Consider the following 27,457-nt stretch of genomic DNA (forward strand, 5'->3'; position numbering starts at 1 on the left):
ATTTGCCTCCGAAGAGACAATGCCAAGTTTTAAGTTTGATGGAAAGCTATAAATAATGTTTAAACCTGCAACTGTCAGAGGGATGAAAAGATGGAACAGTTAACCCTTCTTTTCAAGAGAGTCTCCTCAGTGATAAAAGTGTTTGAAAAAAGTTTCAGGTCTCTATTAATATCTGTTAAAATCAAACCAGTTATCAACTAGATATTATCATAGCATAAAAATGAATTAAATATATTTCCATGTTATTAATCAAATAAAGGCTTTGCACTTTTATTTCAACAGTTTAGCATTTCTCTTCTTTCTCTGGCTTAATAAAAAAAATCAGTAAAAAAGCAGAAGCCAGACACAGGAAAGGGAATGCTGACAAACATGTAACACTCTCTCCTGGTGTTTCATTTAGTCTCAGAATTTTTTCTGTAAGTAAATGATGCCACAAAAAAAAAGTTTAATCTGTGCATACTGAATTTATCTCATTATTCTTCACATATCTGTGATATCCTCAGTTTAAAAATTCAGCTGGTGAAGCCTCCCCATGAAATAATCAATCTAATGTCACACAGCAAGTTGCTGCCAGATCACAGACACTTCAGAGCTTTGATTTCCAGTCTCTTGCTGCTCTTCATACCACAACATTTTAAATACTATCACTGCTCAGGGCTGGGAAGGGACTGAAGGAGGTGGGAACAGTTTTTCCAGCAAGTTACAACTCTCCTCCTTATACCCCATGAACAGTGAGCTAGGAAAACACCCTTCTCACAAGCTTTTCAGCAGCACTATCTCCCTGAATTAGGAACTCTGCTCCAAAAGTGGTAGAGCTGTGGCAGCAGCAGAGCTAAATTAAGACCATTTGGTCTCAAAACAGCTCACCAGAAACGTGTGGGAACAGCCGTGCAGCTACACTACTCTCAGCTTCCCTGGGCATGAGAACGAGCACCAGGTGAGGAGGAATCTGCACAGGAAATTGCAACCCAAAAAGTACTGGGCTAAAGTGATGGGCAGAGAGAATCCAGGCAGAGCAGAGTATTTGTGTGGAAAGTTATCCAGCTCTCAGCCCCACTGCTCAACATCACCTGCAGATGAACCAACCCATCCACAAGGAAAAACAGATCAAACAGAACAAGGATGGAGCACTGAACTCCCCCACAAACAAGGGTTTGGGTTGTTGGGAAAAGTAATTTTTAGAAGCTCTTAAAGCCTAGTTATTTTTGCAAAAGTCACAAGAATTCCTCCAGCAAACAAGATGGCCAGTGCTCATGCCACCCAAAGGCACTGTGAGGGGGTGTGTGTGAGTTAGGGAACTGGCTTACTTGCCTTAAATTCAGTCTCAGGAATAGCTGATTTCCTCTTGTCAAACTCACCCCCACCACCTCCTTCTTCCTCGCCCAAAGTTCATATGAATGAGTGAAAATTTAACAGGCAAGTAAGTACAGAACAGAAGAGCTTTTAGTTTCATGACAGGTTTCTTAGAGGAAGCAACTACAGTTCTGTAATAAATATACTGAGAAAAATTAATGAGTCACACATATACAACATGTACACGTGTTATAAATAGTTCAGCAATCCCCCTCACGGCTGCTGTAAAGAGGTTTTTTTTTTAGATTTTATTTTAACCAGCAAATTATTAGGTACAGCTCCTTGGTATTATAATTACAGGCTCTATCACAGATTCTGTTTGCTTCAGCACGTCAAAAAAGTTACTCCAGGATAACTGTTTCAAGGAGACAACACAGTTTCCATCCAGCAAAGTCATAAGCATGCACAATAGGTTATTAAATAAGTATAGATGCCTTACTTAAATGCATTTAAGTGGGGGAAAAAAGGGTCCTATTAATGTAGTTACCAGTCAGGCCAAAGCATCTTCTTGCTATTGGTGCTCGTCTGCTCCTTCTCCCAGTAACTTCAGAAATGTCAAGCAAAAAAACCCAACACATTGTCCTTCTTTATATTAATAGTCAGTAAGAAGTTAATTAGCTTAAAAACATCAACACTTAAGGTTATCAGGACATAAAAATGTACACCTACAATTAATGTTACAGGCCCAGAACAGATCCCTGCTACAAAGTCATTCAAGGACCAGCAGAGGGAATCAGCTCATTTAAACTGATCACCAAAATCCAATCCTTTGATAGGAATTATTACTGTATAGTGGTAAGAATGAAGTAATGAAAAAAAAAAAAAAGGAATAAAACCAAAAACATATGAGGTAAATTTGACATTATAAAAAAATTAAAAATTGGCTGATGACAATGAATTGCTGTTTGCATTCTCCCTTTGCTATAATGAAGCTTACAGGGAATACTGTGCTGACATTGGAGCAGTTTTGGAGCCAGGTCTGTCATGGAAAACATTTTGCAGCATTGGCAATTTTTCCTTCCAGTTATAATACTGTGCTCACCAGATCAGAACTTGCCTTTTAACAAAAATGCAGTTGCATTCATAACACAAATTTCAATATAGCCATTAATATTTTTATATGTATATATAATTAGTATGTAGTCCTACAAGGAACAGGGACTTGGACCCAATGATCCGTGTGGATTCCTTCCACCTTGAGATATTCTACAATCCTATCCTACTGCATAAAAACAATCTTCAAAAAAGTAGTCAAACAATATGAAACCAAAGACCGACTTAAACTTTATTTCCTGAGTGTTAGCAAATTTCAGGAGGAAATAAAAAACAAGACAGTATATCCAAACATAAGCTCAACACTGAACATTAAAGGAAGGCAGAGGAAAATCCACCTCTAAATTCAAAAAGGTAATTATCCCGTTTATTATACTTCTAGTTGTAGCAGCAGGTAATCTAAATTTGTCCTGTTGAAATATGCCCAGGTGCCCTCAGTGATAGAAGTAGCTTCTATCTGACTGGTTTTTAGAGCAACGTACCAGAAAAAAGAGACTTTGGGGGGTATGAACGACAACTCCCCTCCTCATCCCTCCTATGAACTGCACCACTCACACAAACAGACTGGAAAATGAACTGCCTCACTAGATGTGTTAAGTTAAAAGGTAAAACATGACATATTGTGCACGTCTGTAACCCACCACCCCACAACCAAGCTACATTAGCTAAATTCATGGCAAACAAAGCAGAGTCTGATCTGTCCTCAGGGACAGATCCCCAGCATAAAAAAAAAACCCAACCTAAACAATCCAGAGCAGGTAACTCAAACCACCAGCTCTGCCACTCCTCTATCAAACCACACAAAATAGGAGTGCAAAGCAAAGGAGCATCTAAAAGAGAGCTTTTCCCTTTTCACCTCTGCTTAAAACCAACAACAATAATGCATAATTCTGCTCTCAGAAGCCACTCTACATCAGTTTGTTTTGTAGCCCGATACCTTAATTACATACTCTAACGCTACTTTTCAAATATTTAAATTTAACAATAAAAACAGCACATAGCATATTGAATGGTGCTCCTTTGACAAGCTTTCCACAAATTTGAGTAGCATAAAGTACACGGATGGTGTACTTTAAGAGGAAAAAACCCTGATTTTCTCCCTGTAAGTTCAGCCTTTCCTCCACCCCCAACACAGCATTCAGAAGCATTTCATGGCATCAAACACATTTCAAACCCGCTTTGCAAATCCTTTTGCCTTCTTTTTACAGCCACAGAAGCTCCCATCAACTACAGCTACTGCAAATGCAAAGAAACAACAGCAGAAAAGTAATGAAAATCTTGAATGTAGCTCTCTTAATGGGATGTAACAGCTGGAACAAAGATCTAACCCAGCTGGGAGAGCCATCATTTTCTTCTGCAAGTGAGAGAACACGTGAGCAGCGATGACAGGCTTTTCACAGCGATACCATGGTGTCTCAACTACGTCAGAATAAATCCATTCAGTTAGGAACACAAAGATTATGTCCCTCAGTTGACAGCCCTGCTAACTCAAACCCCACTGGTCTGACTCCGAGATAACGCCCTGACAATGAAGATGCTACAAATGGAATTTAATTAATTCTACTTATGCAAAACCATGGCAGAATTCAGCTCATTCATCCAAAGCTGGGTTTGTACAGTAACTTATTTTAGGAGCAAAAGGAAACAATTCTGAAATCGCAGGGAGATGTCAGCTCAGTATTAAGATGTCGTTTTACAAACCTTTTTAAAGAAAGAAATACAGGGATTGTTTTAAAAGAGGTAATATAAAAAATACCACATCACTGGCACAAGCACTGCATATTCCCCTTCTCCTCAAAGAATAAAAAAATTCAACAACAAAACACCAAACAAAAAGATTGCGATACTTGTGGTACTTCCCCATTCATAGAGGGGAAAAATGCCTTTCCCCACTTTCAGTAAGCAAACTCAAAGCAAGAGAGGTATACCTGAGCTCTACAAACTTCCAATCCTCAGCACCAAAAAAATTTATTTGCATCATCTCTATGTCTTTTCCTCCCAGTCTTAGAAACACTGCAGCACAAGCATCTTCCCCAAAATTTGTAATAACCCTATGAAAGGACAGCTCTGACCAAACCTTCACCTCTTAACTCCATCCTCCTAAACCCTTTTTTTTTTGTCTCCTTTAACTGCTTTAAAGAGAATTTCTGTGTGGATTGGGATACAAACTTCAGAGCTGCACTTGTGCAGTCCCATTTATATTGCACAGTCCCGTTTCTAGACTAACTCACTCTCAAATTTGGAGAAAGTTGTACAAGTAAACCTATTCAACCCGAGAAATTTGCAGCACACAGTCATTCCTAAGCTTGGTTACACTGGCACTGCCAGACTTAATCTCAATTATTCCTGAAATAATGGAGCAGAGCCAGGACCAGGTAGGCTCAGCTCATCACTTTGCTTCATGGGGGATCCATGCAGCAGTGAGAATGTCTCTTCCCTTCTTTAGAGAAGGGACACAACCTCCAGCAACAGCACTTTCAGGCTGTGGTTGCTCCTTTCCTGACCAAGCCATTCACACTATGCTTCCCAGCTCCGCACACTCTACAAATCCACCCCTGCAGAGGAATCCAACACACCCAGCCCTCACAGCTCCTTGGATCTTGATGCTGTATCCAATCCACCACCAGCTGACAGCAACACGTCTCTGATGTTCCTCTCACCTGCGGCTGACACCTCGTTAGCACAGTTCCCACAGAAGTACTGGCAAATATCCCCAGTGATGCATTTCAGGGCTGCCATCCCTGTTACCTCTCCAGTAACCTCCCACAGGTCCCACCAGCACATTCTCTGAACTGGTGGTGGCTACAGTAGCCCCCAAATCCACCAGCAGTGAGTCACCTTCTCCCTCCCCAGCACTTCAGGCAATTAATTATCCACCCCAGCTCCAACCCCTGCCAAACCAAACTGCTCTGACCTCTGCCTCAGAGGCTCTCCAGGACTTTTCCCATCACAAGTACAGGACACATGGAGCAGCTGCTGCCCACAATGCCACAGCTCTCCAGCATGCCAAAGGAAGTGGGAACATGTCCCTCTTGGCACAGGAAGCACAAGCAGCCTTGCTTTCCCAGGCACACAGCCTACATCCACCTCTCCAGGGTACCCTTGCTCCCCAAAGGTCCTTCACTATGGAGATCCCCTTTCATTTCCTTCCTATTACTCACAGATCCAGTAGGAGCACTGGCAGCCCATCTCTGCACGCAAATCTCTTGCCACATGACACCCTCCCTGTCCCACAGATAGGGCAGCAAAGGCCTCCACACACAGACTTGTGACCCTCTAACTATATCGACAGCCTGAGCCTTGCTCCGCATTCCCCACAACGTCTCCTGTGTTTAGATCCAGCAGTGACCCTGACAGCAACCCCCTCCCTGCAGACTGTCACCTCCCCACCCCTTCCTGACCCATTAGCACCCCTTCCTGACATTCCCAGACCCAGCACACCCCTACCACTGGCAGCATTACTGATCAAGCAAGCAACTGGACATCCTGTCCTCCAACACCCCGTGTTCAGCAGGTACCAGCAGGCCACCCAACTCCTCAGTACCTCCACTGCAGGTTTTGCAGGGACACTCACAGTCCCAAGGGACACACAACTACATCCTCTACTGTAGATCTAGACCCAACAACGGTGCTCCCTTCCCAACCACATCAACACCCACGTTCCACACTCCTGTGTGACCCAGCCAGCAGTCCTTGGCACTGATACGCAGGCCTCTCCTTTCTCCTGTCCCACTTGCTGTAAACTCATCGCTTCCATGCTCCCACCACAGCACCACCTCACCCTAAATCCAATGAGGCCCTGGGCATCCTGAACCCCACCATCACTTCCAGCTCCTTCTGTACCACGTCAAAGGCAGTGTTGGCTAACTCCAGTCCCATACATTCCAGCTAAACCTCTTCCTCTGCATCCACATAAGAACACTCATGCCTCATGCCATGTGCACTAAATTATCCCCAGCCCCAACCCCTTATGCACTCCGCAATTCCATGCACAGCCCTGCCACACTCCCACATCCTGTGCACTACAGCTCCACTTCCCCCAGAAAACATGTCAGTGCATCCCTGCCTTCCCACATTCCCCACACACGTTTCCAGTCCCACAGTACCACTGCTTCCCCCTCAAGACAAACATTCCCAGAGCACCCCAGCAACAGAACTTCCAGGAACACCACTGTCTCCTCACGCAGGAAGGAGTCCAAGCCTTGAACCCTCCACCCTCAGCACTTGCCCTTGTGCCAGTACAGTGAACCCCACGCACATACCCCCACCTGCAGTGGGCCCCCACAACCCCCAAAAGATGACCCAAAGATGACCCACGGCAACACAGCACCCCATCTTCCCATATACACATCCCACTAGGAAAAGGGGCTGGCTGCCCCTTTTCCTTCCAGTTCAGAATCCTTCCCAGACTCAGAACATCCCAGCAATGGGACCAACAGTGCTCTCCCCCTTCTGTACTTGTGTCTCCCTGTCCCCAGCACCCTGCAGGTAGAGAGACTGGGATAGCACCCCCACACCCCAAACCCATTGCCATAGAGCCTCCTTTTCCCCAACTCCAGCCCCTCAGTCCCAACTCCTCATCCATACCCAGATCCACTGCCCCACAGTCCTCCCTGGCACCAGGACCCCCTTGCCCCAGCGCTGTCCCATGGCCTCCCTCCCCATCCTCTTAGTCCTGAGCACTGCTCCACAACTCCAGCCCAAAGGGCTGATCTTCCCCAAGTCCACAACTCACGCTCACTGACTCAAAGACCCCAGCAGTGCCCAAATCCCACCTCCCCGCACCCTCCTACCCTGCCCAAATGACCACAGCTCCATGACCCTCCTCTACCAAGCATCCCCAGCTTCTGGCACTGCCTGACAAGCAGCAGCTTCCAGATGTTCTCCCCACACCTCCACAATGCTACCTCACAGCCCCTACCCAGGGCCCTCAGCGCCCAAATCCCACCTCCCTGTGCCCTCCTGCCCTGTCCCCCAAACCCCTGCCCAAACCTACCCCCCTGTGCCCTCCTGCTCTGTCCCACAGACCAAATCCCACCTCCCCGTGCCCTCCTGCCCTGTCCCCCAGACCCCTGCCCAAACCTCCCTCCCCGTGCCTTCCTGCCCTGCCCAAATCCCCCCTCCCCGTGCTCCTGCCCTGCCCCAGCAGTCACCAGCGCTGTTTCCTTGGCGGGATGGCCGAGATTCTCAGGGCTCACGGAGCTCGCTCAGCCCGGACCCTGCCCAAGCACGGCCACTCACGGTGGCCTCCCAGGACCGAGTCCAGCCGCATCCCCCCCGGCCCAGCCCCAGCCCGCACTCACAGAGCTCGCAGTAGCGGTGGCAGCCCCGGCCCAGCCCCTGCAGGTACCGCTGCAGCACGTCGGTGAGGAGGTCGCAGGCCGAGACCTGCACCGAGTCCCAGCCGAGGGCCTGGCAGATCTGCGCCACCGACACCCGCAGCAGCCAGCGGGAGTAGGTCTCGCACATCCCGCCGGGGCCGGGGGGCCGCGGGAGCTCTCACGCACCGCCCGCCACCGCCGCCATCGCCGCCGCCATCTTGGCGCCGCCCCGCCCCCGGCAGGCAGCGCCGCTCCAGCGCCGAGCGCATCGAGCGGGGCGGAGCGCGGGCTGCGGGAGCACCGCCCCGAGCCCGAGCGGGACCCGCTGGCTTCGGGATCGTGTGAAGTACCGGTAGCGCTGGCCCAGCGCCGCTAAATGCCTCCCGCTGCCTGCAGGGATCTTACGGGAAGGATGCGGCAAGAGTGTTTACAAGGGCATGTAGTGACAGGACGAGGCGGAATGGCTTCAAATTGGAAGGAGTTTTAGATGGGATATGGGGAAGGAGTTCCGCCCTGTGAGGGTGATGAAACACCGCCACAGGCTGCCCAGAGAAGCTGTGGATGCTCCAATCGTGGCGATGATATTCAAAGCCAGGTTGGATGGGGCTCTGAGCAACCTAGAATAGTGAAAAAGTGTCCCTACCCATCGCAGCGGGTGCAACAAGATGAACTTTAAGGTCCCCTCTAACCCAAAGCATCCTGTGACTCTATGATCTCTATAAATAATCTCAGTATCTGTAAATAAATATAAATATCTAAATATACCTCAGAGATGGCTGTCAAGAGGATGGTAACCACCGTCACGTGATGTCCAGTGACAGGATAAGGAGCAATGGCCATAAACTAAACCAAATCAAAAGAAATTTTGCCTCATCACGAGGAACAACTGCCGTAAATGGAGGGTGGCAGAGCACTCCAACAGGCTGCCCAGGAAGGTTTTTTTTTTTTTTCTTTCCAGCTGGATGGGACACCAAGTTGGCAGTAATGAGGAAAAAGTGTTTCTGGGTGAGTTGCTTAATTGAGAAAAAAGAAAAAAAATAAAAAAGTAGGGCAAGGATGGAACTATGGCAGCAAAAAGGATCCAGAGACAAAATCTACAGTAACTGAGTTCTGTACGAGGTGAAAGGAGCAGCAGGGCTCTTGCTCAGTGGTGGCTGTGGAGATACCAAAGAGCTAAACTCAGCAGTTGCATGTAACTAATCAGAGCATGGAGGACAGATCTGTAAATAGAACTTTAGTATGGAAACCTAGTTAGTTCATAAATTAGCGCTTTGGTTTATGAGTAGTCTGTTGTATCAGTCCCATCTCACATCTGCAGCCTGAAGAGCAGGACCTGGACCCAGAACAAAGTCCTGAAGCTCCTGGTTTGCTCAAGAGCTCAAGGTCCTGAGGGTGGTGCCCCTGAGGGCTCCATACTGGGACCAGTATGAGCTTCTCTGAGCAACCTGTGCCAGAGCCCCTCCACCCTCACAGGAAAGTTTCCTCCCAATATCCAATCTATCCCTGCCCTCCACCAGTTTAAAGCCATTGCCCCTTTACCCGTTCCTCCATGCCCTTATCCACAGTCCCTTTCCAGTCCCCAGAGCCCCTTCAGATGCTGAAAGGTCTTCCTGGAACCTTCTCCTCTCCAGGCTGAACAAAACTCAGGGTGTCTCCAGAGCAGAGGTACCCCAGCCCTCTGACATGTACATTTCTACACATAGACTGACCACACTATAAACTGTGCATTCTAAATAACCTCTGTAGTGACTCACCTAATCCGAACAGTTAATTTTTAAAGGTCAACATCTGGAAACAGTAGCAATACAAATTCAAATAAGAGAGATCAGTGTTTCAGCTGTGTGATGCAGAGGTTATTTCAGTCTCCTCCTTCAGCCACAATACAATGTACCTGTCAAATCAGGTCACTCACTTTCAAAGACAGCGTGAATCCAGAAAATCTCTTCTGCTCTTCAAAAGAAACATCCACTTACATGTTTCACATAGAAAATAAATTTAAAATGCAGAGCACAGACTTTTAAAAAATAAAGTTTCAAAGCACACCCAAGCCCAACCCAGATATTTAGACTCCCAAGAGCATTTGCTCCACAGACAACCAAAAGGTTTCATGGAGTTGGTTTATTTTAAGAATTTACAGATTTCTGGGGCTTTTCAACTTCTTCACAAGATAACAGAGCAGTCTTGTTAACACAGACACAGGCAGGCTAAACCACATATGCTCAGAAGAGCTCCTCTTCACCTGTAAGGATAATTGAAACAAATTAATACCCTTTCATCTATTTATGTATTTAAACTGTTATCTTCCCCAATTCTAACACTTCATTAACATTCCTTACCACCCTCCAAACTGTTAATCAAACCTATTTTTTTCTTACATTTTAAATTTTGAAATGTTTCTTACATTTTAGATACTGAGTATGTTCAGGTTAATACAGAAACCTCTTTAGGTATGTCTTACATACAGACATTTTTAAGTAATTGCAAATGAATCTAATAATAGTGAAAAAACCCACAGAAAATTATAATTCTCATGGAATTATGCTCTCATAGACAGATTTTCTTTAAGATTACTGAAAACTAAGATCTCTTTGTCCAGACAGATTCAAACTAGAAATGTCCAATTTCACAGCTCTTTAGGAAGAAAAATTTCTGTCTGACCAAGACCACTCAATTCTGACTTCCTCATCTGACTTTGTATTTTTTGTGTTAATTCATTTTAAAACACAATCCAATTTCTATGACACAACTTTACCTCTTGGGCTTGGCTGAACCGCTTTTTCCGATTAATCCCTGGTTATGGTATTATGAGAAAAAACAAAACAAGCAGGTTAGGAAGCAACTCATGCAAATTCAGGCAAAACTCTGCACGGATTTATGACCACAAATGTATTGTGAGGAGCACAATACAGCACCAAAATATTATAAAGTACATATTCCAGGCTTTCTGTAAATACACAGGATATGAACACATGTATTTCCAAACAGAGCACAAATTTTTAACTGTTATAGTAATACACGAGCTACATGCAGTTACAAATTGTGGTCTAAGCCCACACATTTGTAACCTGCAGCACAAACCTGCACATAACCTCAGCCTCAGGCAAACAAGCAAAATACTGAACTTCGAGTAAAACACACATTCCATAACTTCTGGAAATTCCCTACTTGCAAACCCACCCCCAAACTCTCAGCTTCTGAACACTTGATTTATCCAAAAGCATTTCAGTCATGCCATTTGCACTCCCCCACTGAACACTACTGGGCTATTTGACCAGGCAAAGCAGGAAACATCCAGGTAGAAAAAGGAGGGGGGAAATCCACCAATGAAAACCCTCACCTCTCCAGGCAAGGACGATCTATTTTTCCAAGTTTTACACTGTATTTGGCCAGGAAAAACTGCCCAACTTCGCTCTGGTTAGTAGAGCTGCATAAGCTGAAAACCTTAGGAGCCATGCCAAGGGACAGCCTTCCCTCTGGTTTTAGGGCCTACAATCCCAAACCTTGCCTGTTACCCTGGCACATTAGCAGCACGACTGCAACAGCTCTGAGTGCATGTTCCTACAAATACTCACAGAGCAGCAGCACCAGAGATGATCTCAATAAGCTCCTTGGTGATGACGGCTTGACGGGTGCGGTTGAACGTCAAGGTCAGCTTGTCAATCATCTCAGCTGGGAAAAAGGCAACATTGGAGTTTAAACACAAAATGATTATATAAATGCAGATAAAGAGAAGCTGTATGGGCAGAATATCCAAGTGTCTTATAAACTGCAAATATCAAGAAGCTTAGTGCTTCTGACAGTTTTACCCTACAGGTTATATTACCAGTAAATAATCTAGAAACCTGAGAATTCAGCTTGTCAGTTAAACATCTGCAGAACAGCTGGCAGACTTGTAAATACCAGGTATGACATAGCTTAATGTAACGTAACATAAGCATGCACCATTTGCTTTGAAATTAGATTTCACTGTCAATTAACTACATTGTTATTTCCGTCAAGTTGTGTCAAAAGGAGACAGATTTTTCTGAATTATTTTTTAAAATTATTTTTAAATACAGAAGGTATCACCTCTTTCTCTCAAGCTGGTCATCAGAGCCATGCTTACCATTCCAGGCAGCCCAAATTGCACATCCCAACAGCTTCACACAGACACCAGTATCCTTCTAAGGAATACTCTCTACTTGCTCCATGACAGGTGGTATTAAACTATTGTTTAAGTCTCCCCACCTTTAAATTGTGCTGCACTAATTAAATGTGGTGAACGAGTAGGTACAGATTTATAAAAATTCAGGAAATCCTCAGAGCAGCCACATGAGAGGAGCACAGAGAATATTTAGCCATTACAAGATTAGTTTCATATTTCATATGCCTTTTAAATGATCTGTTATTTCACTTCCAGTCCTAGGCTTGTTTCTGACATCAATCCCTCTTTCCAGGGACTAAATATAGCTCATGTTTGAAACAGAAACTGGTTAAAAAAAACAATTCAAAATGGAATTAAGAGAGAAAATACCCAATTTTTGAAGCAAAGAATTACACAGGGAGGTCAGCACTTTCCTACTCAACAACTGAAGACCTGGAAAACCCAGGAGTTGCTTACAAGCATTCTTGCTGGCATTGTCCATGGCAGTCATCCTGGCACTCTGCTCGCTGGTGGTGGATTCTTTCAGGGAGTAGTACAGAATGTTTGCTAGTGTGAACTCCTGGTAGTTTCTCAGCACATCAGCATCAATATCATCATAGATACTTAGGCTTTCTGCAAAACATGGAAAAGCAGCCTTAGAGACATGCAAGATTTACTACTTCCAGCAAAATACAATGGACATGAAGATTACTTGGCTGGGCTGTTTCAATACTTAAGGCAGCACAGAGGGATTTCCTGCACATATCATCTAAACCTTAAAAATCTCTATGCTAGTTATAATTCTGTTAACTATTTTATGTGTTTTAATTGAATTTAATACTAAGAAAGTCAGACCAAAGCAAAACACATTATTGCCATATTATGTTTAATCTTCCCATAAAATGCTGCAGAAACATTCTGGGGTATTTTTAGTGAGCAGTGAAAAGCCACTCACTACTCAGGTTGTTCAGTGCTGAAAATTTTTGGAACTGATGGAGTTTACATACGAACAATTCTTGCTTGAGACACAATCTCAAACCAGAATTAGTACCACCTTTCCTTTTAACCTCCTTGTCCCACAGCATCTTTGTAAGCCAGCCTTGGGCTGATCTTGGCCAAGATAAAAACATCTGTTTGATACAAGCTCCATAATAAGATGTTTTAATATCATATTCCAATTTTCAGAGTACTTCTAGTGTGATTGATCACTGCATGTACCTGTTGGTTTCTAGCTCCCTACTTACCAGAGCCAGCCACGGTTTCAAAGGAGAAGATTGGTTTTTCATCAGTCTTGTAAGAGATGACAGACCTGTACAAAAACAGCAAAACAGGCTCTTCAGTTCAACTACCTCTAAACTGAGTGGTTCAAATCAAATTAGAATAGACAACTTCTGAGTTTCTGATGCCACAAAGTTTTGTGATAACCCTGACGAAAAGATCTTGTATACCACATGGATATAATAATGTGCTGACTGTAAATACAAGTGTTCATGATACACGTCGAAAGAGAGTTCCAACCACAGCTACTAGAAAAAACAGCTCAGTTCTTCACACACAACAAAATCAAGTGAACGCGCCAAATCACAGGCAGTTTTCACATAACTTCATGGGGCCAGTATGCTCTTTGAAGCATTCTGCCAAGTATTTTTCCAGTGAAGTTTCAGTTCCATCTTACCTGAACCGATTGTAGATGACAGAGCCTTGATCAAACTCAAACCCAGAGTTTAACAGCTCTAAAGCAATGTTTGAAGCATCCCCAAAGCTTGGAGGTCTCCGTCCCACTTCCTTGAATGTCAGCAGGAAATAATTACCATGTGTCCTGCAGCAACAACAAACCTGTGTTAGAACCAAGTGGATGCTCTAATGTACCATGAGGCAGGAAGACTGACTTACTAGAAGCAACTGACTGCAACTCAGGAGTGTTCAGAACATTTTATTGAATTAGGGTCTGAAAAACTTTGCCTTTAGTGCAATTATGATAGCTTCACAATACACACGTGTGTAACAGTGCCAGTTGCCATCTTTCAGACTTTTATTTCAAGAATATAATAGTCCTGTGCAGCAGTTTCCCAAATTGTGAGATTATGAGAACCAGATTTTAGGGTATTTGCATTTTTTTAATAGGAACTTGAACTTAGCACAGATCCCTTAAATGCAATTTCCTGCCAAAGGCACACAGTCTTACAAAGTCTTGAAATTTCTACCACAGAAAACAAACCTCCAAACTAAACTTTTGGGCCCCATCCTTTTTACCTTTGAAGCAGGCCTCTGATCTTGTCACCCACTCCAACCACCATAACCTCTTTCCCTGCATTTGAGAGGTTGGTAATCTCATTCTTCAAGGTTTTAGCAATAGAGGTATGGATAGCACCACACAGGCCTCGGTCAGAGGACACTCCAATAAGGAGATGCTTCTTCTTGTCCTCAGGTGGCTTTATTTCTGCTTTCTCATAAAGAGCTGAAATAAACAAAAAACAAATGATCATTACATTTTTCAAGGGTGCCAAAAAAGCAAGTAAGTAATAAAAAAATGCTCTGAGTTTTTCAAATTAAAACCAGTTCCAAAGGGGTTCCAGATCTCAGCTAGATTAATTTTATCTCCTAGTTTTCACGTGGTCAGACCAGATGTGAGCAAGAAACAATTCAAAGCCAGTCACAGCTCTGATCAGATGTCACTCAGTGAAGCTCACTGTGCAAATTTTTTCGGACACAGACTACTGGAAGGTTAAAAAGCCTTGCCATTTTATCACCACCATGAAAACCTCCTCTTCTGCTGCCCCATGACTAAGTGCAAGAACTTTCTCTCACACAGAGCTCCTGTTCCATAGACCCTCGCAGGCTTCAGCTCCCTCTCAGCTCTTGCGTATTTGGCTGCAGAAACCATCTTCATGGACTTGGTGATCTTCTGGATGTTCTTGATGGACTTCAAACGCCTGGTGACTGCAAGGTTAAGAGTTGAAGGTCATGGGCCATAATGGGCATAATGAATCAAACCCAAACAACAAAATGCCAGCAAGAGCCATGCAAAAATATTTTGCCATGTTCTTCTTTCCTCAAAGAAGAACAAATAAATAAACAGTGCACAAATAAACTTCATAGAAGTTCTCAGTATCTGCTGTAAGAACATGGCTGACACAAATTCATCTTTACAATAGAGATGTAATTTCCTTCAGACATAATTTCATTTAATATTTATCCCAAGATGAAGTCTATTCACTATTCTCTTTGCTTCCACATCTACCTGTTACACAAATTTATCAACTCAGATATAATGTCACCTTTCACAGATGACAAGCAGAAGAAACAAACAAAAAAAAAAGTCCCCATAGTGTGAAGATAGAATTTCCTCTTCTGTTTAGACTGTGGTAAAATGACATTTATAAAAAGACTAATGGAAAAAGAAACCAAAGCCAGGTATCCCACAGACACGCACAATTCCAAGGCAATACCCCTACATCAGAACATGAAGAATAGCTTAAGGAAGCATTATCACACTAAAGCCACTCAGTCAATCCTTTTTCCCCTCCAAATGCTGCATAAAAGCACAAGTAAAAAGCATAAGAAAAACTAAGTTAATTCTTAGAGGTGAGCAGAAATCTGGTTTAGCACATATTATGTAATTATTTTCAAAATATATTTGAGTAAAACTATAAAAAGACATCTAAATTACTGCCAAAACCACTTCAAGCAATTCCTTTTATGAAGGACACTTGTTTATTGTAATCAGCACTGCAGGCCTATATATGTCATACATTGCTATGTATCACAATAATTTTACCCAATAGAATTATATTTTAACATATGGTTTTCCTGCAACATTTTTCCTCTCTCAAGAGCAGACAAAACTTTTACTTACTGTCCTTTAGTGTTGCCATATTCCTGACTTGGCCCCTGAAAAGGAATGCAGGAGAAATTAGGATAATTCACTAGCTCCCCAGCAAACCAACACGTGCCAAGGGCAAGTCCCTTCCAGAGCGATGAAAATTCAAAGATTTGCTGTTTCTTAAAAATCATCAGTGGCAGAGACAAACCAGTCTGACCTGTGGCTTGTATGCACACCTTCATCCTTTCCTCATGTATATAATTTCACAGAATCAGTTAGGTTGGAAAAGACCTCAGACATCACCACGTCCAACCTATGACAGAACACCACCTTACCAACTAAACCACGGCACTGAGTGCCACATCCAATCTTTCCTTGTACAACTCCAAGGACGGTGACTCCACCACCTCCCTGGGCAGCCCATTCCAACGCCTAATCACGCCTTCTGTGAAGGAATTCCTCCTAATGTACAACCTGAACCTATGTCCTCGCGTCCTGCCTGGCAGAACAGGCCAAGTCCCACCTGACTGACTGCACTCTCCTGTCAGCGAATTGTAGGGTGATAAGGTCACCCCGAGCCTCCTTTTGTCCAGGCTGAACTCCCTCAGCCGTTCTTCAGAGGACTCGTGCTCCAGCCCCTTCCCCAGCTCCCCTGCCCTTCTCTGGACACACTCCAGCCCCTCAGTGTCCTTCCTGCACTGAGGGGCCAGAACCGGGCACAGCACTCGAGGCGGCGCCTCAGCCGTGCCGACTACAGAGAAAGGTTAAATGCATTATCCACCGCCTTGGGTAATGGCACGGAGCAAAGGAGGGCACTGAAGGGCAAATGAGAAATAAAAATATAATCTCAAACAAAGCTTCATGCAATGCAATTTCTTCACGCAGACTATTAAAACGAAGCGGAGGAGGCGAGGCCGCACCATTTCCCGGCCAGAGCGGGGTCTCCCGCCATGTACGAACCTGTACTTTAACCCTTGCCTGTCCCATTCACCCGCCGAGGGCGGACCCTCCATCCCTGCGGCTCCCCGCTGCCCTCATCTCCCGCTGCCCGCTCCGCCACCACCCCTCAGAGCCCACAGCCCCTCACGGGCCGCCCGGGGCCGCGACCCCGCCGCCTCCAGGCGCCGCACGGCCGAAAGAAGCCATCCCCCCCTCACCCCAGAGCCGCCCCGGCCACCGGGATGCGTTCCCCCGTCCCAGCCCGTGCCGGTACCATTGCGGCTGGACCAGCGCGACCGCGGCGCCCCGGGCGAACATGGCGGTGCCTCCACCACAGCCCCGCTGAAGGTCAGCGCGCCCGCACCGCGCCTGCGCCGCCCCGCCGGGATCCGCTTCCAGGGCGCTGCCGCCATTTCCGGAGGGGGCGGGATCCGGGCGGCCCCGCGTCGGGAGCGGGATTAGGATCAGGATCGCTGTCGGGACGGGATTGGCGGCATGGGGAAGTCGGATTTCCTGAGCCCCAAGGCGATCGCCAACCGTATCAAGTCCAAAGGGCTGCAGAAGCTGCGGTGGTATTGCCAGATGTGCCAGAAGCAGTGCCGCGATGAGGTAATCGCGGGTGCGCTGGGGGCTCCCCGGTCCTTCGGGCGGCCCGAGCTCCGTCTAAGGAGCCCCAGTCCCGGTTTTCCTGGGGTCAGGGCGCCTTGGCTGAGGTCGGCTCTTGTGACAGCTCCGATCTCATGGAATCACAAGATGGTTTGGGTTGAGAGGACCTTAAAGATCATCCAGTCCCACCCCCCTGCCATGGGCAGGGACAGCTTCCACTGTCCCAGGTTGCTCCAAGCCCCATCCAACCCAGCCTTGGACACTCCAGGGATCTAGGGGCAGCCACATCTTCTCTGGGCAACCTGTGCCAGGACCTCCCCACCCTCACAAGGAATAATTTATTTCCAATATCTTATTTAACCCTGCCCTCTATCAGTTTAAAGCCATTGTCCCTTGTAAATGTTGCCAGTGCTGCTTAAGGAAGCACTGTGGGAGGTGTGATCACACTTCTAGGATTTTATTTGTCGGATTTTAATACTCTGTTGATCCATGAGTGTTGCAAATTGAGACCAAGACAAGAGAAGTATTTATTTTTGCTTTATAGAATGGCTTCAAGTGTCACTGCATGTCTGAGTCCCACCAGAGGCAGTTGCTGCTGGCTTCTGAAAATCCTCAGCAATTCATGGATTACTTCTCTGAGTAAGTCTTCTATGTATTCTTAGCCAGATCGTCATCCCTGTATCAGATCTGCACAACCGTACCCCTAAGGCCCAAAAATGTCCCAATAATAAAGACACTTTATTGTGGTACATATTAGTGTCAGCTCTTTTGTAATTTGAAATTTAGGCAATGCCATCTTTAGACTTCAGGTAAGAGATTTCAGGAAGCCATGATTTAGTCAAATTGGATAGTTTTTGTTTTTTGTGTTTTAGTACTGTTTAAAGTTGCTCTGTGTTACAAATACATCACCTGTCTGTCCTGGCTGAGTGACTGCCACACAGACAGGAGCTAAAAGAGCCATAACAGAGAACAAGTCAGGGGAGGAACTGACATCTCCCAGCTTCTCCCAGGCCTTTGTCCAGATGACCTACATGACAGCTGGGATGACTGGAGCTGTCCTCTGCAGGAGTCTGAAGTGAGGCTTTGTGATTCAGCCCTGGAATTAGCAGGGAGATGAGTGATCCCTCTGCCCATCCACCCCTCTGCCCTTTGTCCTGCCCTGTGCTCTGTGTCAGTTAGCCTGGGAAACACCTGGTAACCAGACACCAGCAATTAGTGGGAAGTGTTGAGATTCCTTTGCTCCATTTTATCCTTTGAGAGGCTCTTACTCTCTTGGAGATTTGGGGTGTGTGCATGTATCATATTGTGTTTCATCCTGCATTTAATCCTGCTCTACTGAAAAAGGGAACTGTGTCTGAATATCATCATGCTCAGCTCAAGAGAATAGTCAGGTTTGTACTGCAGATGTTTAATTGCTAATGACAACAGGAAAATTGGTTCCTAGCTGTTAAAAGTTTTACTAAAAATACTTTTTTTTTTTTTTATTCCCTAAGGGAATTCCGAAATGATTTCCTAGAGTTGCTCAGGAGGCGATTTGGTAAATATTTTGGTGTTTGTTTGTTTGTTTTTGGTGTCTTGTTGGTTCAGTGAAGCCACATAATATTAATAGTAGTAATAATAATAATAGTAATAATAATTCTGTATTTTAGGAACAAAGAGAGTCCACAATAATATTGTGTACAACGAATACATCAGCCATCGAGAACACATTCACATGAATGCCACACAGTGGGAGACACTGACTGATTTTACAAAATGGCTGGGGAGAGAAGGTGAGTGTGCCTGCTCAGGGTTAGGGAATCTTAAAATTATTGGGTAATTGAACTCCTGATAATTGATCAGTAAATCTTTATGTTGGTTCTTTTTCTTTCTTCCCCTCTCCTCCTGTATATACATGAAAAGATTTTCAAACATATTTCTGTGCTAACCATTAGGAGCTTGCTTACGAAAAATGTCAGAAGTCTGGGATAAGTACATCAGCTGTGAACCTTTCCTTGTTTCATTGGCTGGTCTGTATTTACAGGATGCATTGCCAAACTCTAAATCAACTTCCAACAGTTGCCATTTAAAAATGAAGAACTAGGATGTCCCTTAAGGGTACAGAATCTTTCCACATCTGAGGTGACAAGAAGCAAGCAGTCATTTTCATTCCTGGCCTAGTGGAAGGGTTAAGGCTGGAGTTCTGCAGTTCTGTGTTTAGTGGGAAGAAGAGAGATTAAATGGTACTGTGGTGTAACAGAAAGCTTACTATGGCTCTGAGTGCCCCTGTTCTGCTGGTTACATGCAGCAGTTACAGAGTGTTTGGAAAGTCACTCTAGCCAGAGTCAGTAACAATAGCAGAGAGCTGCAATATTTCCTTTGGTACCACACTGTGAGTGTGTATCATTTATAAGTTAGATTTCTGTCTTCCTTGTTAAAACAGTGGGAAGGAAACATTTTCTTCAATAAGGAAAGTGTTGTAAAACACTTCATGCTCTTTGTGACTTACACTGGCCTATATCAAAACAGATCTGGGTAGCTGAGGGCAGAAACACATGGCACAGATAATTCAAAATCAGTTTTAGCATGTTGTCTCTGGTAAAGTATCCGCATTGATATAGTGAAGGTGGACTAAAAATGATCTGGATACTGTTAATATTAATCTTACTTTGTTTTGCCTTAACTTCTTAGGTCTTTGCAAGGTTGATGAGACTCCTAAAGGCTGGTACATTCAGTACATTGACAGGGACCCAGAGACCATTCGCAGGCAGCAAGAACAAGAGAGGAAGAAGAAACAGGACCTTGATGATGAAGAAAAAACTGCTAAATTCATAGAACAACAAGTTAGAAGAGGTTTGGAGGGGAAAGAACTGGTGAGGAAAGTTGCACTGTGTGTGAACCTTCAGCTCAAAGCTCCTTGTGGTTAAGTCTATGGGGAGTTTGATGCTGCTGGAATCGTTGTACTGGTATTTCCTTTGCTTTCTAACTTGCAGCTACATTGTACCCAGCATGCAGTAGTACTAAGGAAGTAATAATTACTGCTCTTCAAGTGATTAGCTATTTTAAAAATCACTCTTGAATTTAGGAAGGGGGAGCAAGCAGTCCATTAACCTGCATGATGTATCTTCATTTATGGTATTTAACAACTGATAGGGCTGCAGATAACAAGTGCTTTGTACGCTGAGGAGGCTGAGATAAATAACCAGGGGCATCTGGTATAATCAAATCCACGAGTGAAAAGTTCTATTTTGGTGGTGCTGGTGTGGTTATTTGGGATCTGTTTATTTGGCATCATTCCATGACCCCCATACACATTGCCTGGGGCTGAAATCTCATTTGATCCTGGATATTGATGGGTACATTTAAATGATGTTGTAAGCAGTTACTTGCTTCTTAATTTGAATCTAATTGAAATTTAAATAGTCTGAGCCTTCGGTGCTTAAAAATTGAAAAAAATACCAGAATTTCCTTCTTTGAGTTATCTGTCTGTCCAGAAGCCAGTCAGATCATGCTGGTTCAGACAGAGAAAACTGCTGCAGCAAGGCCACTTACTTGCCTTTTATGTTTTTGAGCGAGTTTAGGCAGCATCTCTCTTAATTGGAGGATTTTGCATAGGAACCTGTAGTGAGATGATATTTTCAATTTTAATCTTTTACAAATCAAACCTGGCTGAATATTACAGTTACTTAATAATCCCACGGTAGTCTGTAAAACTGAGCTAATCAATGTTCACCAAAAACTGATATCTTGACTCGGTTTTCTTTTTGATTCTTTAAATGTACTTTGTGTTTTTTTTGGCAGGAAATGCCAGTCTATACTGAACTGAACAGAGAAAATGAAGAGGAAAAAGGTAACCAGATTTTGATGGATGTAATTTTCTAGAACTTACTGGAGCTGACTTTGTGATTCAGATGAAATGACCATTGAACCCTGCTTGGTGCTTCATGAAGTTCTTTGAGATAAAGAGTACTAGAATATGGAAATGCAGAGTATTCTGTGTAGCGAACTTAAATTTGTTTTTAAACTAAACCAATATATAGATTAATAAATATTTTCAAATTTATGATTTTTTCTATTTGCAAATTTTAAAAATTGTTAGCATCCTTCAATGCAGTTATTTTTAAAGATAGAAATAGAGTGATGTCTCTTTATTTTTTAGTTACATTTAATTTAAACAAAGGAGCAAGTACTTCAGTCGCAGCATCTTCTAAAACAAGGTGAGAAAAGATTTTAAGGCCAACCCTTACTGTTACAAAACACTTCTGTGACAATGGTATTTGTATGAACAGGAAGGTTTGTCTTGTCCTGAAATATTTGGAGTCTACTCTCTCATCTTGGTATTCAGAAGGGGCTACTAGGTGACTTCATGGTTGGTTTTGTATTTAAAATGGATGAATGGGTGTATCTTAAATTTGAACTGTGAGGACCCTTCTTGAATTCTCTGTGCTTCATGGCAGATGCCCATAAAATAGTAGGCAGTTACAGGTTCCTCCAGGGAGGATAGGAAAGGGATCCAACCAAAGCATATGCAGTGATGCCATCTGTCCCAGCTGCCTTCTATGAATGGATATTTGTGACTTGGTAATTTTGCTTCCTAAAAGGTTTGATTGCCTTGTTTAATTGGAGACAATACTTTCTCTGTTATTGTTTAAGCAGCTACAGCTACCTGAAATAAATCGTCCTAGAGCTCTGGAATTTAATTGTCATCATGTAACCACAAGTAATGCAGGACAAAAGGGATCAATAATGCAAATAATACTGACTTACAGCAGTCTGTGGAACCGTTTGATGTGCAGTACATCTTCTCATGTGAGGCAGTATTGTAATTAAATGTATTGCAGGTAAAAAGAAAGCTTTTCCCTCATCACACTCAGCTCATAGATAAGGTATCTGATGGGATATATGCCAGGCAGAAAATGAGACAGTAAAGCAGCTCTTTGCAGTAATAGATACAGATTGCAGGCTTTGAAGGAAACTTGTAAATTATCCCTGAGCATTGAGTTGTGCTTAAGATGATTCTGAAACTTAATTCAGACTCTCACTTGAATAGTTTCAGTGAGGAATACTTCAGGTCCTTGCTAAAATTTGGCCAAATGTGAAATCATATATCAAGTAGTCTAATTTCTTCACAGCATATACAAAATACTTACCTGTAAACTTTGAAATGGTGGTGTAGTAACTTCACAGCTAGATATGTTTGTTTTCTTAAATATGTTTGAATTGTGTGTTGCCCTTTATAAGATTGTTTAAGTAATTGCTATTTGATCTGTGATTTTAATGTGCAATTTTTTTCTCAAACTATGATTATTTAGACTTCCTCTGAAATACAATTTTTCTCTAAAGTTGCTTCTACTGCAATTCTTGTACCTTCATTCCCTAAGGGATAGAAAGATACCTAAGGGGTATCTTTCCTGTGGGAGTATATCCAACATCCTCACCACAGGCAGAACATGCAATTTGTCCTAAGGTCATATTCATTATTGCATCACTGTTCACGTCAGAGCAGCTGCCTTCATCTTTTGGGTTGAAACAATACCTAATTTTTTTTTCTGTGTTCAAATGTCTGCTATAGAAATGGCTGAACTGAAGCTGCCCATGGGCAGTTCTCACTTTACCTAGATATTCCCTCATCTCTGAGATGTAACTTCTTGTGCTGATTACTCTTTATTTTCCACAATTCTTGGCAGTTTGCCTATTTTGAATATGGTTGTGAAGGTGACATTTGTTTGCTGGGTGTGGAGCTCCAGGGTGTTTTCTCCCATTGGCTCAATGTCTCTGTCTGGAAGGAATTCTAGATATCTGCCATGTCTGAGAGTTCTTCTGTCCAGGTGGCTTTCCTAAAGTTTGTCCCTACAAATTTGCAAACCTTATTTGCAGAAGAACTCAAGTCCTTGATCAACTCTTTGCTTGTGCTGTGGTGAACTGGTCATTGGGCTGTGTCCATTCTGCTGGACTGCCAGCAGTGACCCTCAGTGGACATGGACTTTGCACCTTAAGGAGATCAGTTCTAGAGGAGGAGGTGTTCAGGGCCTGGAAGGGGACTGGGACAACTGAAATCAAGTAGATCAGCAGGTCTTTTTGCACAACCACTTCTTCAAATGCATTTTGGTCAAGCAAAAAGATGCAAGATCTGCTGTGAAAACACCATCTTACTTTTCCAGCAGTGTCCTTGGACAGAATGCACTGAAGATGGTGGAGGGGGCAGTTAAAAGAAAAGAAGCACCTCATAGCTCTGGTCAGCTCAAAGAGAAAAAGAAGAAATCTGCACTGGATGAGATCATGGAGGTAATGATCATGCAGGATGTGTTTCTGTGTGCCCCTGTGCCTGTGACAATGTCCACTTCATCAGCATGTCCCTTTGAAGTGACTTCAGACCTTCAGTCCATATGGAATTCCAACTTTCACATCTTACCAGGCAAACTAATTTCATTTCCCCATAAAACTGGTTTCATTTCCTCATAAAACTGCCTGCTCAACTTTACCTCTTCTCCAGATGACTGAGGTATTGGAAGTAAAGGAATACAGATTTTGCAAGAGAAGAAAATACCTAGAAACTCTTAAGAAAAAAAATACAAATCACCATCATTTTATCAGGAGTTCCTGGATTCATCAAATCGATTTTTGAGGCACAACCATACTGACTGACCATTATTTAGGGTTTTGGGATTGTTTTTGTTCCCCACATGACATGGGGCTGGATAATTGGTTCAAAGATGTTCAAAGGCATGGGAAAGTTGCAGTGGAAGGAGGAAGTAAATGGTGATTATTTGTTCTTTAGCTTGAAGAGGAGAAGAAAAGAACATCTCGGAGAGACTACTGGTTACAGCCTGTGAGTGACTTAAAAATTATTGTTATACCAAATACAGCCGATTCTGCATTTCTAAAGTGACTGTTGATCAGTGTAAAGATCCAAAAGCAGATTGAAAACTAAATTCACAGTTATTTTCCCTTTCCTGCTCTTGACCCATTGTGGACTGTCACATTAGATCGTGAATTCAAATGTAACTTTATTTGTCAAAGAAACCCAAAAAAGTCTTGAGAGATGCTACTTTGAGCCAATAATTTTGACAATACATGCAAATTCCTGAAAGCCACATCTTTACTATTGTTATTTCCTGCACTGTGCTGTACCATTAATTTAGGCTGTGGAGTTGTTTGCACATTTTGGCACTTCATTTTATTTTTTCTCTCCTTTCAATTCTCCCAGGAAATCGTTGTAAAAATTGTAACAAAAAAGCTTGGAGATAAGTACCACAAGAAGAAGGCAGTTGTTAAGGTAAGGTGGGCCATAGGGGAACATGGGGTATTGGTTTGGCTTTTCTGGAACTAGGTGACTTAGGAAGATTTGTTTCATTGTGCAAGTTGTTCAGACTTAAGACAACACAGCTGGGGACTGAAATGTCACCTCGCCTGTATTGGGACTTTTTCTGGACAGGGAGTGAACCTCTGAATTGGTTTAATGTCATTTATTCAGTGATCCTTTCTTAAGCACAGTTTTGTTCTGTGTGGTTTGTCCCTATAAACACATCCACCTTGGAAAATAATCCCTGTGTCTGTGGAATGCGGCCAAGAGCAGTGCAGTTGGATTTTAACCCAGGACTAGTCAGTTCTGCACTAATATTTAAGATGCAGGATCTCATTTGCACACCAGATCTCCGGGCTGGAGCCCTTGCATTTTGATGGATTTGAAAATGTAGAATTGCAGAGTCACAATGCCAGAGTTTGTTAACTTTGAAATGTAAATTTAGAGAAAAATGTTCGTTTTTTTCACAACAGGAAGTGATTGATAAATACACAGCAGTTGTGAAGGTGATTGACTCTGGGGACAAGCTGAAGCTTGATCAAACACATCTAGAAACCGTAATACCAGCACCAGGTACAGCTGTTCTCTTCTGTTTTCAGCTTCTGCCACTGCAAAACTTGTATTTCAGTTCTTTTAAACTATAATTCATCCACTTGTAAGTACCTCTCCTGAGAAGACAGGCTGAGAGAGTTGGGATTATTGAACCTGAAAAAGGGAAGGTGCTATGAAGACCTTAGAGCACCTTCAGATACTTAAAAGGGGTTTATAAGAAAGATGGGAACAAACTTTTTAGCAGAAGCTTGGAACCCTGCTGTGTAAGTCTTTTTCTGTTTTTATTTCAGGCAAGAAAGTGATGGTATTAAATGGTGGGTACAGGGGAAATGAAGGCATTTTGGAATCCATCAATGAGAAAAAGTTTTCAGTGACAATAACCATTGACTCAGTAAGTATGAAACATTGCAAGTTCTTGTTTGCAGAGAGCTTTCCATCTGTACATGGAGAGCTTTCACAAAGCCTTGTTATCCTTAATTCTGCCTTACAGGTGGGATTTGTGGTGTACAAAGTTCTGTGGACACCCCCCACCTATCAACAGCCACCCGTCTCAGGCTTATTCTTTGCTGTTTGCAGAGAATCTTCTAAAAGATGCTAGGATGATGAATTTAGCAAGTTTTGAACTTGAAAGATATTTGGAAAATATTTTGCGTGCTTATACTGAACATGTCTGCTGTGGTACTGTTTTGTGGGAAGGTAAAAAATGCAAAATATTCAAGGATGTGAATTTTCTGCTGTCTTTTCCTGACTGAATGTGGGGCTTTATGCGCTCATTTGTTGTCTTGTTTATGGTTAACAGTTATGATTAACAATCAGTCCATGCCACCATGTCTGAGTGGCTCTTTCTTTGTTTTGCTATGCAAAACCAATCTTTAAACTGATTGATAAAGCACAGAGGATGTTGGCTCGAAGTCAAACTTAAACACTTGCAGGAGGGAGACACTGTTAGATCCCATTCAAAGAAGGGCTGCACAAACTCAGTCCAGATTGGATTCTGGAGGATTTGGGAAGAGACTGTGCAGATGCCCTGATGGTAGGAGGCACTTTGGTAATATAATCATCCTGAGAGTGAAAGGATTTCTGGGAAGGTGTTGAGGCCCTGTCACATTCTCTGCTCAGGCTGAAAATCATGAATCAAGGAACATTATGTCATGAACAAATGCCCTTTACTTCTCCTACTACAAGCTCCCTGTTGGGAATTCAAGAAACAATCAATTTTATGTTGTGATGGTTTGTTTGTTTTTTTCCTGTCATTGTCCAGGGGCCTTTAAAAGGGCGCAGGGTTGAAGATATCCAGTATGAAGATGTTTCTAAACTTGCCTGAGGTGCTAAATCATGCATCAGAGAAGATTTTGGTTCTCAAAACCTTCTTTCAAACATCTTTCAGGCAGACACAAGACTCTACCATGTAAGGGTTTTAATTGTGTGTGCATGTATTTATAATGTATATAGACATTAACAACAGCAAACTTGATTTATTTAAAGATAGCTATCAATTTGTTACATCAAATGTTTATGGAAATACTATCGGTGGAAATTTTTCATCAGATTTTATATCAAAGTTACAATATTTGCTTCAGTTTCCCTTTTTAAAATGTAGCAGAGAGCTGCAAACTGGAGTATGTGGACAAGTCCTGAAGAGAGAATTACCTACAGGGAAGCAGTGTTGGAGCCAGCGGAGTTTAAACAACACAATTCTTAATCTAGAGCCAAAATGGACTTCTGGGTGCAGGAACAAGGCAAGGATTAAGGGAATATCAGGGAGGTACCAGTGCTGCAAGGGATTATTTCTTGGATGCTGTAAGAATGGTCTGGTTTATTACATGCAGCCACCAGTTTAATTTTGATCAGCACATCAGTGATAGTAGAATGCAAGTCATCACTCCTCCAGCAGGTTTGTCATGGCTCCTGATAATACTGATGTGGAATTTATCTTCATATGGGCTCCACATGGAGCTGCTCTGTGGATATTACTTGGGGAGTGTCTTGGGATGCCAGCTGAAGCTTGTGCAGATATGAATTGGGGGTTGCTATTTTGGTTTTCCAAAGCCTTTTCCTTTCTTCCATTGTTGCTCTGCTACATGAGTGCTAAATGGTATAGCATTGCTTGTTTTATTTTTTAAAAAGTGTCACATTTTGTACAATGTTTAATTTCTAAGGCACTTGAGGAATAAACAGAAACCTTTCTTAGGCCATTGTGTTTCTTACCAACCTTTCCAATGTGTGATGCAGCTGTTTTAAGTCCACCAGTGAAGTGCTGGGTTGATGCACCACATTACTGGGGTAAAAAAAAACATGTGGGGTATCCTGTGCAAAATAAAACCCATCACCTGAAGGTTGTGTGTCTCTTAAAACATTTTCCCTTTCCTTACCTTGTAAGGTCTTGTTGATTTATGGTTTCCAGG

General features: G+C 43.2%; 3 protein-coding genes across 10 annotated transcripts in view; 1 reads left to right on the plus strand and 2 right to left on the minus strand.

Annotated features, from left to right (window-relative positions):
* TAF3 (TATA-box binding protein associated factor 3) overlaps positions 1–7,875 on the minus strand; it is a 113,604-nt gene extending 105,729 nt beyond the window's left edge. Inside the window, exon 1 of the mRNA XM_062491716.1 lies at positions 7,710–7,875. Within this exon, the coding sequence (XP_062347700.1) occupies positions 7,710–7,875 (166 nt within the window). The remainder of the gene's footprint in view (positions 1–7,709) is intronic.
* Positions 7,876–9,837: 1,962 nt separating this feature from the next.
* ATP5F1C (ATP synthase F1 subunit gamma) lies at positions 9,838–16,973 on the minus strand. Of its 3 annotated transcripts, XM_062490858.1 has the most exons (10): positions 16,887–16,973; positions 15,707–15,741; positions 14,659–14,790; positions 14,104–14,308; positions 13,526–13,669; positions 13,095–13,159; positions 12,328–12,483; positions 11,300–11,396; positions 10,480–10,517; positions 9,838–9,966 (listed from the first exon to the last, which is right to left on the minus strand). In XM_062490858.1, exons 1-9 carry the CDS (start codon positions 16,928–16,930, stop codon positions 10,511–10,513), a joined length of 885 nt encoding a protein of 294 aa, XP_062346842.1. In that variant the 5' UTR covers positions 16,931–16,973; the 3' UTR covers positions 9,838–9,966; positions 10,480–10,510. The 3 variants fall into 3 exon arrangements, with proteins under 3 accessions (XP_062346842.1, XP_062346843.1, XP_062346844.1); XM_062490859.1 differs by lacking the exons at positions 9,838–9,966; positions 10,480–10,517 and having other exon boundaries at positions 11,296–11,396; positions 16,887–16,959; XM_062490860.1 differs by lacking the exons at positions 9,838–9,966; positions 10,480–10,517 and having other exon boundaries at positions 11,296–11,396; positions 16,881–16,959.
* Positions 16,974–17,060: 87 nt separating this feature from the next.
* KIN (Kin17 DNA and RNA binding protein) lies at positions 17,061–27,247 on the plus strand. 6 transcript variants are annotated; one of them, XR_009933136.1, is made up of 14 exons: positions 17,061–17,221; positions 17,763–17,857; positions 18,712–18,755; positions 18,868–18,990; positions 19,889–20,070; positions 20,999–21,047; positions 21,357–21,414; positions 23,359–23,482; positions 23,976–24,026; positions 24,405–24,473; positions 24,974–25,073; positions 25,343–25,443; positions 26,314–26,460; positions 26,633–27,247. XR_009933136.1 is itself a non-coding variant. In XM_062491720.1 (13 exons), the coding sequence occupies exons 1-13, from the start codon at positions 17,108–17,110 to the stop codon at positions 26,374–26,376; spliced, it is 1,173 nt and encodes a 390-aa protein (XP_062347704.1). In that variant the 5' UTR covers positions 17,061–17,107; the 3' UTR covers positions 26,377–27,247. The 6 variants fall into 6 exon arrangements, 4 of the variants coding, with proteins under 4 accessions (XP_062347704.1, XP_062347705.1, XP_062347701.1 ...); XR_009933137.1 differs by having other exon boundaries at positions 26,653–27,247; XM_062491720.1 differs by having other exon boundaries at positions 26,314–27,247.
* Positions 27,248–27,457: the final 210 nt, after the last annotated feature.

This window comes from Cinclus cinclus, chromosome 4 (genome assembly GCF_963662255.1).
Source record: "Cinclus cinclus chromosome 4, bCinCin1.1, whole genome shotgun sequence".
Lineage (NCBI taxonomy): Eukaryota > Metazoa > Chordata > Aves > Passeriformes > Cinclidae > Cinclus > Cinclus cinclus.

What these genes read in the sequence shown, in the direction of transcription:
- ATP5F1C (XM_062490860.1), bottom strand. Translation starts at nt 16,930, where the DNA reads ATGTTCGCCCGGGGCGCCGCGGTCGCGCTGGTCCAGCCGCAATGGTAC. An exon ending in TATGGCAACACTAAAGGACA is followed by an intron (nt 14,791 to 15,706) that starts GTAAGTAAAAGT and finishes TTAACCTTGCAG; the next exon opens with TCACCAGGCGTTTGAAGTCC. An exon ending in GTCATCTACAATCGGTTCAG is followed by an intron (nt 13,160 to 13,525) that starts GTAAGATGGAAC and finishes GTTTTTGTACAG; the next exon opens with GTCTGTCATCTCTTACAAGA.
- KIN (XM_062491717.1), top strand. Translation starts at nt 17,108, where the DNA reads ATGGGGAAGTCGGATTTCCTGAGCCCCAAGGCGATCGCCAACCGTATC. An exon ending in CACTGGATGAGATCATGGAG is followed by an intron (nt 23,483 to 23,975) that starts GTAATGATCATG and finishes TTTGTTCTTTAG; the next exon opens with CTTGAAGAGGAGAAGAAAAG. An exon ending in AACCGTAATACCAGCACCAG is followed by an intron (nt 25,074 to 25,342) that starts GTACAGCTGTTC and finishes TTTTTATTTCAG; the next exon opens with GCAAGAAAGTGATGGTATTA.